General features: G+C 41.3%; 1 protein-coding gene across 5 annotated transcripts in view; it reads left to right on the top strand.

Annotated features, from left to right (window-relative positions):
- spata17 (spermatogenesis associated 17) overlaps positions 1–14,326 on the top strand; it is a 44,794-nt gene that overhangs the window by 19,220 nt on the left and 11,248 nt on the right. For 2 of the 5 annotated variants that reach the window (XM_038702183.1, XM_038702184.1), the window contains exons 7-9: positions 1,285–1,527; positions 7,674–7,799; positions 8,488–8,596. In XM_038702183.1, coding sequence (XP_038558111.1) covers positions 1,285–1,527; positions 7,674–7,799; positions 8,488–8,596 — 478 coding nt within the window. Of the gene's footprint in view, positions 1–1,284; positions 1,528–7,673; positions 7,823–8,487; positions 8,597–14,326 lie in introns of all 5 variants that reach the window. The other 3 variants (XM_038702185.1, XM_038702186.1, XM_038702187.1) reach the window with 2 other exon arrangements.

Below are 14,326 nucleotides of genomic sequence, written 5' to 3' on the forward strand. Positions count from 1 at the left end.
GCCTCTGCTGGAGTCATTAAATTGTTCTAGTTTTAAGAGGCGGTCCACTCATTTGACCCAATGAAAATAATGCATTTGCTCTACTGTCCGCTTTGTGCTAGCACAAAAAAATTGCACCAAGATAAGGACTCATCGTTAAAAATCTGCTGTTATCCAGTTCTGTCTACAACCCATGGTTAGAGAAATCAGGGTCAGTGAAGTGGAATTAATTATCTCTACTCGTTCTGAAACACTTCCATCAAAAGTGCTCATGGTCTAATAATGAAACATTTACTAATTAACCAGTCTGTTAATATGTTATTTTAGAAAAGAGTGAGGTTCGGGTCAATATAGTTGGAGCAATTTCCCACTTATGCCCTTTCTCTCCGTTGTCCCAGTGTTTTAGAGTGCCCTAAATAGCAAGCAGTGTTATTAGCATATAGAGTAGATACAGAGTCCTCAAACTCAAAGCTTTGGTCTGGCAATTAACACACAGGCAAAAGGATCACTGTGATTTGAATAATTATTATTGAGTCTGTGGCAAATCTCTACCCCACTTCAGAACAGGGAGGCACAGTTTTGTATGTGTGTACATTTGTGTATTTGTGCATGTGTTGTTCTAATGAACAAGTCTTGTATAATGCCAAATTTGAGACAGATGCAGCTAGGTTGTCGCTGTAGTCATTTTTTGTTATCTAAATGCTCCAGCCAAATATGTAACCTGGCAAAAGCCTCTGATTGGCTAAGAGCCATGGTGTATGCATTTGAGGCAGTGAAGATGAACTGAACTGTTGTCAGAAGGGATACAGAATGGTGAATTTCACAAAGTTTATTATGGATAATATGAAGGGCAATAAACTTGATAAACTTTGATGAAAAACTGTATGAAAAAGTTGTCAACAAAACTGATGTTTCAAATTACCTCAGAATATTGACTCTAATAGTGGCTAGCAGTTGTTAGTTTCATTTTAAGCTGTCCCAGGAGGTTATTTAATGATCCCCTAATATTTGGTTTTCCCAAACTCCATATAGTATTTTAATACATTATAGTGTTTGGGGAGTTAAACACCTAGGACATCCTGGTGCCTCAAAAAAGTATAATCCAACTGCAACGTCCTTGGTTTGAATTTGGGTGGCGACCCGACTAGGAACCTTAAGTAAGAGTAATATCCTCATAGCCAGTCAGAAATACACGTATGCATCTACTTATATTACATTTCTTATACTTATACTGTGTCTTTCACTATATCTATAATATAGAGTTGACCTTTATCCCTCTCTCTCTTTCTCGCTCTCTTTCTTCAGTGCCCAGGGGTTTTCAACTCTCCATTCAAGCCAGCCCCCCATGAGATGGAACAACTGCTGAGGCAGGTCAAGTACCAGACCCCTACTAGACTGGCCCCGAGAGGCAAGGCTTGTCTCTTAGGCATGCCTCGCCCAACAGCCCCCAGTTTCCCTGGGACTCCTGGATCCCCATGGATGAAAACCACTAGAACCTGCAACTCCTACAGGCCCATATTGCCCCCGATTTCCAGCAAGAAACAGCAGGTGAGATGGTAAAAGGTGCAACCATGACAGACATAAGCAGGTGGAGACAGAGTAAAGTAACCGAGCACAACAATATAAAATATATATATATAATACAGGTGCTGGTTATATAATTAGAATATCATCAAAAAGTTGATTTATTTCAGTAATTCCATTCAAAAAGTGAAACTTGTATAATGTATACATTCATTCCACACAGACTGATATATTTCAAGTGTTCATTCCTTTAATTTTGATGATTATAACTGACAACTAATCAAAACCCCAAAATCAGTATCTCAGAAAATTAGAATATTGTGAAAAGGTTCAATATTGAAGACACCTGGTGCCACACTCTAATCAGCTAATTAAGTCAAAACTCCTGCAAAGGCCTTTAAATGGTCTCTCAGTCTAGTTCTGTAGGCTACACAATCATGGGGAAGACTGCTGTCCAAAAGACGACCATTGACACCTTGCATAAGGAGGGCAAGACACAAAAGGTCATTGCCAAAGAGGCTGTCTGTTCACAGAGTTCTGTGTCCAAGCACATTAATAGAGAGGCGAAGGGAAGGAAAAGATGTGGTAGAAAAAAGTGTACAAGCAATAGGGATAACCACACCCTGGAGACGATTGTGAAAGTGGGAGATTCACAAAGAGTGGAGTGCAGCTGGAGTCAGTACTTCAAGAACCACCACGCACAGATGTATGCAAGACATGGGTTTCAGCTGTCACATTCCTTGTGTCAAGCCACTCTTGAACAAGACACAGCGTCAGAAGCGTCTCGCCTGGGCTAAAGACAAAAAGGACTGGACTGCTGCTGAGTGGTCCAAAGTTATGTTCTCTGATGAAAGTAAATTTTGCATTTCCTTTGGAAATCAAGGTCCCAGAGTCTGGAGGAAGAGAGGAGAGGCACAGAATCCACGTTGCTTGAAGTCCAGTGTAAAGTTTCCAGAGTCAGTGATGGTTTGGGGTACCATGTCATCTGCTGGTGTTGGTCCACTGTGTTTTCTGAGGTTCATGGTCAACGCAGCTGTCTACCAGGAAGTTTTAGAGCACTTCATGCTTCCTGCTGCTGACCAACTTTATGGAGATGCAGATTTCATTTTCCAACAGGACTTGGCACCTGCACACAGTGCCAAAGCTACCAGTAGCTGGTTTAAGGACCATGGTATCCCTGTTCTTAATTGGCCAGCAAACTCGCCTGACCTTAACCCTATAGAAAACCTATGGGGTATTTTGAAGAGGAAGATGCGATATGCCAGACCCAACAATGCAGAAGAGCTGAAGGCCACTATCAGAGCAACCTGGGCTCTCATAACACCTGAGCAGTGCCACAGACTGGTCGACTCCATGCCACGCCGCATTGCTGCAGTAATTCAGGCAAAAGGAGCCCCAACTAAGTATTGAGCTGTACATGCTCATAGTTTTCATGTTCATACTTTTCAGTTGGCCAACATTTCTAAAAATCCTTTTTTTGTATTGGTCTTAAGTAATATTCTTATTTTCGGAGATACTGAATTTGGGATTTTCATTAGTTGTCAGTTTTAATCATCACAGTTAAATGAAATAAAGATTTGAAATATATCAGTCTGTGTGTAATGAATGAATATAATATCCAAGTTTCACTTTTTGAATGGAATTACTGAAATAAATCAACTTTTTGATGATATTCTAATTATATGACCAGCACCTGTAGACAGAAAGATTAAAAAGAAAGCAATAAAGCATTCACCAGTTTTTTTTTTCCAGTTTTTTTTTTTTTTTGTTTTAGAAAGTGTCTAACTAATGTGTCTGACTAATTATTAGAGCCCCCCAACATCCCCTTCTTGTCTTGTTGGAGGTGGTTCTTTATGCAAGCAGAGGGCCTTTAAAACATTTTCTAAAAAAGAATGACATCATTAAAACATGGCAGACAGCCCTCTTGGGGGATACTGCACAGAGTGGTTTATTGTCTGGATTTCTGACTGAGGATGTGACTGTTACTGTCAAATACTTGTGTACCACAGTGTGTGTATTAAAAGTGGGTCCCATGTGCAGCTCTCATTTGTGTTCCTCATCAGTTCATCAGTGCACAAAGATCCATCCATCGTCAACCGCTTATCCTGCGTATAGGGTCGCGGGGGGCTGGAGCCAATCTCAGCTTACATCAGGCAAAAGGCAGGGTACACGTTGCCAGTCCATCGCAGGGCCACACATAGACAAACAACCACTCAGACTCATATCCACACCTAAGGACAATTTTGGAGACACCAATTAACCTAGCCTGCATGTCTTTGGATGGTGGGAGTAAGCCGGAGTACACAGGGAAAACATGCAAACAACACACAGGGTTTGAACCCATGACCTTCTTGCTGTGAGGCGACAGTGCTAACCACTGCACCACTGTAGTAGTCTGTTGTATTATATCATTAGTTTTTTTTTAATGTATTGGGGCACTGGAAGAGAATAGTCAATGCATATTTTGCATCAGAGAAACAGATATAACTATGTCATTTTGTGTATTTAGGGACCTCCATCTGACCATATTAATGCTGCATTAGCAACTTTTGACCACAGTCATTTCTGAAAAAGGCACACTCACAAGAACACTGTCTTGACATACATATCAGTTTAGATAGTAAGTTATTATACCTAAACATTATGCATTCTGCAGTGCATTTTTTGAATTTGTGTTCGCAATAATGTAAAAAGTAGCAACAAGTTAGTGATGATAAAATGGTTTTCATCTTCACATAAAAAATCTTACATTTCTGAAACTGTGTCCACTTTGGCTGCATTTGTGCACCAAGCATCATCGATGTCAAACACAGAGTCTGCCTACTCTTGTCTCGGCGGAGTCTTGCACTCTGGCTGCTCGTATCAAGGTCTGCCTGGTGAGTGCTTGATCTGGATGTTGATGGGAGCAGGTGTCTGTAAAGATGATTCCCTGTCGTTTGGCCAACCTGAGTCCCATTTCGTCCAGACCAGACCTTAGCCAAGAGCAAGTCCAAGCCAGCTTCGTGCCTATCCGGGCTCTCTTTCCTCTCCTCTGGGGCAATCACAGCACCAACCGTTGTGCCTTGTCCAGTTGATCTGAGTGGGGGAATTGTCTCAAGGTCCGCTTCTAATTCAGTACTCAAAACTATTAATGTAGCTTTAAAGCAATGCAACAGTTAAACTGTTGAAGGATCCTTTCAATTGCTGTCAATTTACAATTTATCATGGTCCAGCTGTGCATTTATGCATGTGTGTACGTATGGGATTGTGTGCATATGTGTGTGTATGGTGATGATTTGATGAGGAGCCATTTCACCATTTGTGTTATTTACGCTCTGTAGCTCTTTATGGCAAAGTGCTTTCCCTATTATTAGTTTCTAGTAATGTAAAACATAAGTGAGCAGAAATGAGGCGTGGATCTGTCTCATTTTATTAGCTGCACTTCACACACACATACTCGCAGACATGTGACCAGCTGGCTGTAGTTAGAGTGAGTTCATTAAAGCAGTGGTTCTCAAAGTGTGGTCCGGGGACCCCCAGGGGTCCTTGAGGGAGTTCCAGGGGGTCCCCAGCAAAAAGGGGAATCATTTATTGTCAATCATTTCATCAATGAATTTTCATTCATTCAAGTCCATCCATAAGTGACATAGTGACGAATTTTTGGTCATGGATTCCATACACTTTCTGGAATAAAATATCTAAAAGCCAAAATCCTACCATATGGGCGATCCTGGAACAAAATCTTATCAAATGGGGGTCCGCGGTCTAATTTGAAAAGGTTTCAGAACCATATGCATTAAAGGTGTCAGGAAAGTGTCTTGGTGCTGACATGGAGAATAATTCCTTATTTATCTATATTTATATACGTCTGTCTTTCTCTGTCTCTGCCTCCTGTGTTTCTCTGTTTTGAGAATGAGTGTGTGTATGATTAGTGCAGGAAGTCCCCCTTTCTTTCTTTTGCACTCAACCCCACAACCCCTCCCTCCCTGGTGTGATAACTATCTTGTGGTGATGGATAAGGTTGAGGTGCTGGCTGTGGAAGTGGTCAGGCCAGGCCACTGATCCCGTCGTGATAGGAGCAAGGACAGGGTTCCCGTCCCTCCCTCTATCTCTCCCCCTTCATCCTCCCTCTTTTTTTAACACCAAACAACAACTGAAGGTCACCTCAAACAAAGCAACAACATTTAAGTTAATCGGCACTGCACAAAGTTTACACACTACCCTCAGAAAAGAGCATATACACTTACATACAGTTACATGGTAATGCATGTTTAGAAGTAGGGCTGTCCCCGACTAAGGATTTACATAATCCAATCAGAATTGCCAAGTCTTGCCTGCAGTCGACTGAAAATGTGTGTTTTTGTGCGCGGCAATTGCAAGCGGCTGGAGGGGGGGGGGGGGTTTATACACGGTAGCTCTGCTTTAATCTTGAGAAGCTGCAGCGCTGCAGTCTCTATTCATTAGTCAGTGTAACTTACACTGTACATTTACAGCTAAACTGAGGCTTATTGTTGACCATTTTCTCTCTGATCACCGGTCTTGTGCAGAGTTTTGTGTGCATGCCGTGTGGCAACTAACTTTACATGCACGTCACGGTTCCTCACGGGTCTAGTTCAAGTAGCCTGCGATTTAAAAATGATATAATATTCTTTGTGTGTTTCATCTACGGTGATAAATGATCTGAACGTCCCGCTAGGTGCGGACAACTCGGGACAACACCTGGGAAGCTGGGGCTCCGTCTCAACAGCAAGTGTTCCCCTTCTGCAACTACACACATGCACTGACGCCCCCGGGGTTAGGTGTACAATTTTGGATTTATTCATGCACTTTAAAAACATTTATTTAACTTTTTATTTTTTACATGTTTAATAACAGCATTATATGTTGAAATTTATATTTTAATAGGCAGTATATTCATTTATTGGGAGAAAACTTGTAGTTCTATGTAAAATCAGACTTTGATCACACATAAAAGTTTCAATATTTGTTTAGTATTTGTAACTGAATGGAATTTTTGCATAATTTTGCATATTATGTAAAGTAACATGACAGGTTAATGAACCATTAACCTAATTTTCCCTCTACATCATCAAAACTAGAATGAATAAAAATCACTGAGTGTTGAGTTTTAAGAAATACATTTCTGTAACCAGAAATTACAAAAGCTTCCAATGCGATCACTTTTTAATTTAATGGTTAAGACATTAACCACTGTATGTTTCAGATGTATCCAATGCCTTCAGTACAAGGGTATGACGAGGATGATGAAGTCTCAAGGGGATGTAAGGGGGGAAGTGAGGTTAGACAGGGAATGGCACAAGAATTTTCGCTATAAATGACATTTCTTTGTCTTTGCAACTTTGATATGTCAGTAGACATCAGAAACCCATCACTCCAGGGTAGGAGCCACAATGTCAAGAAGAAGTACAAGGAATGAAATTGACAGACAGCTGTTTAAAGTTTAACAGACTTGTTTGTGAGTTTTGAAAAAAACAGTTGGATGAATACAGTTAGAGAGAAAACATGATATATGTTTTATGCAAATGCAATTCAAGCACTTTACAAAGAATTAAAGATAATGGTGGTGTTCCTTTATCTTTTCCCCAGACAAATCCCCAGAAAAGCCCAAAACCAACAATGTGTTTCACCTGTTAGAGACACTGTGTGTGTAGCCACTGCCTAATAAAGTGAACTTTAATCTTGTTAAAAACACATAAAAAGATCTCTGGTAGTGGGTGATATATTCCATCATTGTTGTTATGTGTTGTCTTGAAAACATTTTTTTACTTAATAATTGTCCATGGGAAGATAAAGCCTGATTAAACCACATGAGGTTGATCAGACAATATAGTAGTTTTTTGCTATCTTGCTTACTTTTTGTCGCTCCTCTCCCCTCTCTCTGTGTTCCTTTTAGTCTGGCATATTTTTTTTTTTGTTCTCCCTTCTCTCTTTCTCCTGATATCATTTTCTTCACTTGCTTTCTCTCTCTTTCTCACTCTCTCTTAGTCTCTGTGTCACAGGAGGCGATATGAAGAGGATTGGCCTCTGGTTTTAGCAGTAAGCCATCACTACCTGTGGGAGAGGGATCAGAGAAAGAAAGAGGTAGGGGTCTGAAACAGTTATCTGATGTGTGTGTGTGTGTGTGTGTGTGTGTGTCCTTCTGTGTGTGTTGGTGGTTGTGGTTATTTCAGGGTCTGTTTAGAGAACCGGGGGAAGTGTGGGAGCAACGCGTGCATTGTCCTGACCTGACGTTGCGTCTGCAGACCTCTTACACACACCTGGAGGAGGCCCAGAATCAGCTACGACGACATAAGTCTGTACGACTTCACAGTGGCACTCTGTGAGAATGATATGCAGACACATAACACACGCAAAAACACCCACACACAAAATTAAACTACAATAACAATTAATTAATGTCATTTTTTTCTTTCATATATATCAATGAATACATGCTTGTGAACACATACATGAGTGGACACAAATATAGGCAAGCAAATTCATGTAACATTAAGTAGCAAATTTGCACATCCTTATTATGAAAAACAACGGGTGTTGGCCTGGAGATAATTTTCAGACTTCAGACCGGGTTTGTTATAAACAGTCTCTCCCTGCTTTATTTCAATACTTGTATTAATTTTTAGTGGGAATTGTGCGTGTCTATGTGTCTTGGCTAAAACACTTGACTATAACCTCACCACTCACAGGCTAATCTACTCAGCTGTGTAAGTGTGAAGTACTGTTATTAACCTCCTGTTTGATCTGTCTTGTACAATAATAATTTCTGTGACTACAGAGAAGACCTCCCAGTGTGCTTGCCACTCCAACCTTTTTTAGACATTTAAAGGAACTTGCATATCTGCAGATTTCTCCCTGTCTTGTCTGTGTATTTTGTGTTTTTTTTATATTTGCCCCATTTTCTGCATTGTGGATTCCTGCACAAACTAATCACTGTTTGATATTTTAGTAAAGACTAACCTGAGGTGTTTGCTCTCCGCCAACCAGAGGAACAGGAAGTACACTCCACCATCTGAGCCACAGCAGCAGTTCCTTTGCTCAGCCAGCCTACACCAAGAACTTCAGATAGTAGATTACACACTGACTCCAAGAGGAGGTAGGTTGAAAACTGCAAACACAAACATTATTATTATTATTAATAAACACTTAGTTATCAGGTATGCCTACTATGTACCTAAATTAAGTCATCGTTGGAGACCACATACCCACCTAGCCATCATCCTGTGCAGAGATGCATAGCTGATGAATGCTTCATCAGCCCACAAGCCCTCTGTGTTATGCAGGATAATGAAGAAGTGATAAAACCTCAATATGAGCCATTTATTTCAGACTGCTGTCACATATGGTCAACATCTTTCAGCAAAGATGAGCACATTACAGCTTAAACACACGATTATACAGTACAAGACCGTGTATAAATGTATCTTTCTGCCTAAACAGGGCTATTGTGTTTCACTTCTTTTAAACAGTAGGTTACATTATTGTAGCAACAGTAGGTTGCTACAATATTTCTGCTGGAGATTTAACATGATTGTGTAGGTCATGTTAATGCAACAACCTAAACTGTACAGTCAAAAGTCTCTGAGACTGAGAAGCAAGCAAAGCTAAATGTATTGTTGAACAGGAAGGAATGACTACTATAAACCTATAGTAGATACTAATCCTATAATTATATTAATAATTAAAGCGATCATACTGTTATTATAGAAACCCGTGTTTGCCCTTTCACATCACAGACAATCAACATCCGATCCATGATAAACCCTCGTCTAGAGCTAGGACATGAAGCCAGGTCAGACCACACCTGTCAACCCATGCACACTGATGGCAGCCACCAGTTTATTCTGTAGTTGCCCGGGTTTTAGTCTTAAAGGTATTATTCTCCTCTAAAAGAAAAGACGAGAAGAAAAAAAGAGAAGCAGTGCAGGCTAACCCTTTCAACTTGAGTTGCACAAATTTGTCAAAAGTGACAGCAATTTAATAAATCGGAGCTCTCCATCACACGCATATGCACCCCCCCACACACATACACACAATTCCCAGTTATGCCCTCCACTGCCCCCTCTCCATGTATACGTAAATGAGGTGCATGCACGAATTTGTGTGTGTGTGTGTGTGTGTGTGTGTGTGAGAGTGAGTCTGATAGAGAGAGAATGTGTGTGCGTAGGCCCTGCGGTCTGGTCCAGGCATTAGGTAATTGACTGTGTCTTTGCTCAAGGCCTTTCATGGATCACCGTCCTTTATTAGCTCACTTCCCAGCACGCACACACACACACACACACACACACACACACACACACACACAAAGTTCCCAGCAGCTCCACCCCAACCTCTTACCCCCCACCACCAGCACCCAGACCCAATTGCCCGGAAACGAGGAGTGAAACGAGAGAGAGAGAGGAGCAAGGGAAGAAGGAGAGAGCAGCGACAGGGGAATGAACTAACACGGCCCCAGGAACTGGAGATAAATAAGTATGAGGAGTGAGTGGGCGGGGGAATGGGGTCTCCTGCAGCTGACAACAGGGGCCAGAGGCGCAAGATCAGTTTTGCTTGGTGGATCTATGCTATACAGTATTTGTAAAAGACAAGATTGAAGAGAACGTTGTAGGTTGTTTGTGTTTTTGAGCATGTGTGTTAAATGAAGGTTTTCACCGACACCACCAAAATTAAAGCCATCAGGGATAATTTAGCTCATTGTTCAAATTTGAAACCTACTCGCAGATATTCGCCAAAGCCGAAAAGCATTGCAGGCCGAAAGTCAATATCTAACACATACACACTTGCTCATGCATACACATACCACCCAGACACACGTTTATACGTGCTAGCTAAACTTGAGCTCTGTGGTCTCTGTGAAATTTGCTGCTGCATAGGATGTTATTGAAGAAGAAGATGAAGATAGCTGTGCCTGCTGTCAACCCAGTCATGTCATACTGCTGACACTCAGAGCTCATCAGACCTCAGATTATACTTTTTGTCTCTGTGGACGCTTCGTGTTTCTGTATCTCTCTCTTCCTCTATTTACTCTCTCTTCTCTCGCTCTGTGGTAATTAGTGCATTAGTCCTATCGTTGGCATGACCCTGAGCTACAGCAGCAGCCAGCAGAGCTTCTTGTCACAGCTCAGCAGGCCAAAGGAGTGGACAGCTCAACCCTGGTACTCATCATCTTAGTACCGTGCCCAGCCATCCTCCCCCCAGCCACATTATCTAGCTATGTTATCCAGCCATGCTTCTAATTATTTTCAAATCCTAGCCACAGTCCTCTCACCCAGCTTCTGCCACATTATCTAGCCCTGCTTGCAATCATCACCCTAAGCCTTGCTTCAGCCCTCTACACAGCCTGAAGCTTCATCATTAACATAGCCCAGTTTTTTCCTAGTTCCAGACCATGGCTAACTCTGGCTTGACCATCACAGCTGTTGGCAGTATGTACACATAATCACACAGATGACCAGTCCCCACTTCTCCAGGAGCTCAGTGGCCTTGTCTTAGGCCAACAGGTGGTTGCTCCTTTCTACAGCTCCTGTGTGCCCTTGCATGACTTCCCAGGTTCCCCACCAAATATTAGTTTCAGAGACCTCAGACCCTCTTTCACAGCTCTGTTCTCCATTCATTCACATTCCTCATCTCTAATGTAACTCTCAATACCAGCCTAAATTTCAGAGCTCTCCTTGAGAGTTGTAGCTCTGGCTTTATTGTTTTTGACTAATAACTCGATGTCGACCTAAATAGCTCAACATGCATGATCTGACCCTCCTCCAGACCAGGGCCTCACACTATGTAGCTTTGGCATTATTATTTATAAGAACATAAGTGTTTTTCTGTTGTTTCAACTCTCCTTAGGTAGGTTAGGTTTGTAGGTTAGGTGCTGTCCATTCTGCAACTGCAGTTGCATATCAATCATTGGGTTGATATCAATGGGTCAAACATGTTGAAACAAGTTGAACATGTGTTTAATAGAGCTCATCAAACACCATTGTATCAGAAAAATTGGAACTACTGTGATCTGACTGTAAAGAAAGAGGGTACTGGTGTTATCTTGCTCAAGCTGAGGGTGTAATCACACTTCTCACTCAAGGGTGGCAAGAATGTGAACTCTTTTTTGAATTGTTTGTTAGGAAAAAATCTAAAGAAGGCTATGAAAGGCTAGGTTTTATGAGTGAACAATGCCTAAACATCTTTAACAAGTTTAATATAGCCAACACTGTAATGTTCATTGTTAAATGAAATACTCAAAGTTTTTTTGGCTTCTGCACCAACAATGACTAATTTCAAATGCAGATATGGGAAAGCCCTCTCTGTCCATGCTAATTTTGTGGTTGTGTTATTAGCCATGTCACCAGCGGTACTGCCTGTAACCACAGAGGATTGCTAATTAGGAGGCTTCGTGCTAATCAAGTACACTACAGTGAGTGGTCACGTCTGTGTCTGTCTGCGCTCCAAGCCTTTCCTTCCCCTCGCATTAGACTGACACTCGTCAGTCGTCCTCTCTTTCAAAAGCTAGCGACTGATCAGAACCAACTGACAATGATACATAACAGAACACACGTTTGCACAGGAATCCCTGCTTTCCTGAACACATGCACATAGACATATACAATTGCATATATACACATGAATACGTGCATACACTGGCCATTGCCGATAGCCCAACCCTACATACCCTTTAATGTTGCCCCAGTATTGTCCTTATCACCGCCTCTCACCGTAACACATACTCAAAACACACACCCCTTCTTACCCCCACAGAGACACACAACATAGTCTATTCCCAACTACTACAGTGTAGCTTTACTATTGTCATTATGGCATTGTGGGTGCAAAGCTTCAGGCAACAGGGACAGGAAAAGTGTATCTACACACATACAGACACCTGGTGGTTCACTCTAAATGGCATCAGCCATAATGTATCACCGTGTTGCATACAACTGATGTATGATGGGTCTTTTTAATGGTAACAGTATTCATTAGCAATTAATACCTAAACTGAAATAGGCCACAAGAAGAGACAAAGGAATTAGGTGGGGTAGGCAGCAAATGCATGAACTCAAATGTGTCCACCTTTTATGTGTGTCTGTCAGTGTATGTATTTCTTATGATATCATGTCTACCCATTTCTCCAGCTCTGCTGCATTAGTGTCCAGGTTACTGCAGTGAGAAAGAAAGAACGCTAATTCTCCATAACAATTTTACGGCTTGTGTAAAACTCTGCAGCCCCTTCATTTGCACAGCCATAAAACATTCCCCCTGCCACACTCCTTCCTACTCTGGACCTCAGATTTATCAATTAACCTAACACTTCTCTTCCATTACGGTGGCATTTTGCACTGCGAGGCCTGCATACAGAGTAACGATGAGGGCCGAGTGCACACAGCATGATATTAAATGGACAGTCTCAATTAAATGATTAGCAATCATATTTTGGTGTGACATAAGAAAATTAATGACATTAGACTTTATTATTTATGTTAAAAGCTCTTGGACCCGACTTGACCAGATTAACTCAGGTCACTTCAGGCCAATTTTTTTTTGACTTAATCATATGAATTTGTGTCAAGCTTCTGTTTAAAACTAATAAATAAAAATGCTGTTATAATAATAACTATTATTAATAGTTATTAAAAATATTCACAACTTTTGCCTTGAGTAGGATCCAATAGTAGGTTAAGATTTGTTTCTTTAGGCCTGAATGTAACCTCCAGGCCAACTCTAAGTCAAAGCCTTTTCACACAAAGTCTGAAACAAATGTATAGTTTAAAGGTTCATCTGAGACTTTGTTTTTTTAAAGTAATTTACGTAATCCTTTAGATGCGCTAATTGACATTAATATTTCTCTTTACATTAATAGACTACCATAACTGGTAGTGCTTGACAAGTAAAATGTCTTATTCAGAGTTTTTATTCAATTTTGCTATCCTTGTATATAAGGATTATATTATCTTACTATAGCATGAGTTTAGTGAGACACAAGTACTACAATTCAGCAGTAAATTATGCGGTTTAGATATAACACAGTAAAGACTAAGAAAGAAAATTTAGAAAGATAGCGCTTTAGTAATGATGCATTACATTTGCAATGCACTTGTGTCAGTCTAAATTCATCTAAGTACATGAGTACATTCCAAACATAAATTTTATATATATATATATACTGCTCAAATAAAGGGAAATAAAGGGAACACTTAAACAACACAATGTAACTCCAAGTCAGTCACACTCCTGTGAAATCAAACTGTCCACTTAAGAAGCAACACTGATTGACAATCAATTTCACATGCTGTTGTGCAAATGGAATAGACAACAGGTGGAAATTATAGGCAATTAGCAAGTCACCCCCAGTAAAGGAGTGGTTCTGCAGGTGGTGACCAGAGACCACTTCTCAGTTCCTGTGCTTCCTGGCTGATGTTTTAGTCACTTCTGAATGCTGTTAGTGCTTTCACTCTAGTGGTAGCATGAGACGGAGTCTACAACCCACACAAGTGGCTCAGGTAGTGCAGCTCATCCAGGATGGCACATCAATGCGAGCTGTGGTAAGAAGGTTTGCTGTGTCTGTCAGCGTAGTGTCCAGAGCGTGGAGGCGCTACCAGGAGACAGGCCAGTACATCAGGAGACGTGGAGGAGGCCGTAGGAGGGCAACAACCCAGCATCAGGACCGCTACCTCCGCCTTTGTGCAAGGAGGAGCAGGAGGAGCACTGCCAGAGCCCTGCAAAATGACCTCCAGCAGGCCACAAATGTGCATTTGTCTGCTCAAACGGTCAGAAACAGACTCCATGAGGGTGGTATGAAGGCCCGACGTCCACAGGTGGGGGTTGTGCTTACAGCCCA

This window comes from Micropterus salmoides, unplaced genomic scaffold (assembly GCF_014851395.1).
Source record: "Micropterus salmoides isolate LMB-PRFRI ecotype aquatic unplaced genomic scaffold, ASM1485139v1 Ms_hic_scaffold_6, whole genome shotgun sequence".
NCBI lineage: Eukaryota > Metazoa > Chordata > Actinopteri > Centrarchiformes > Centrarchidae > Micropterus > Micropterus salmoides.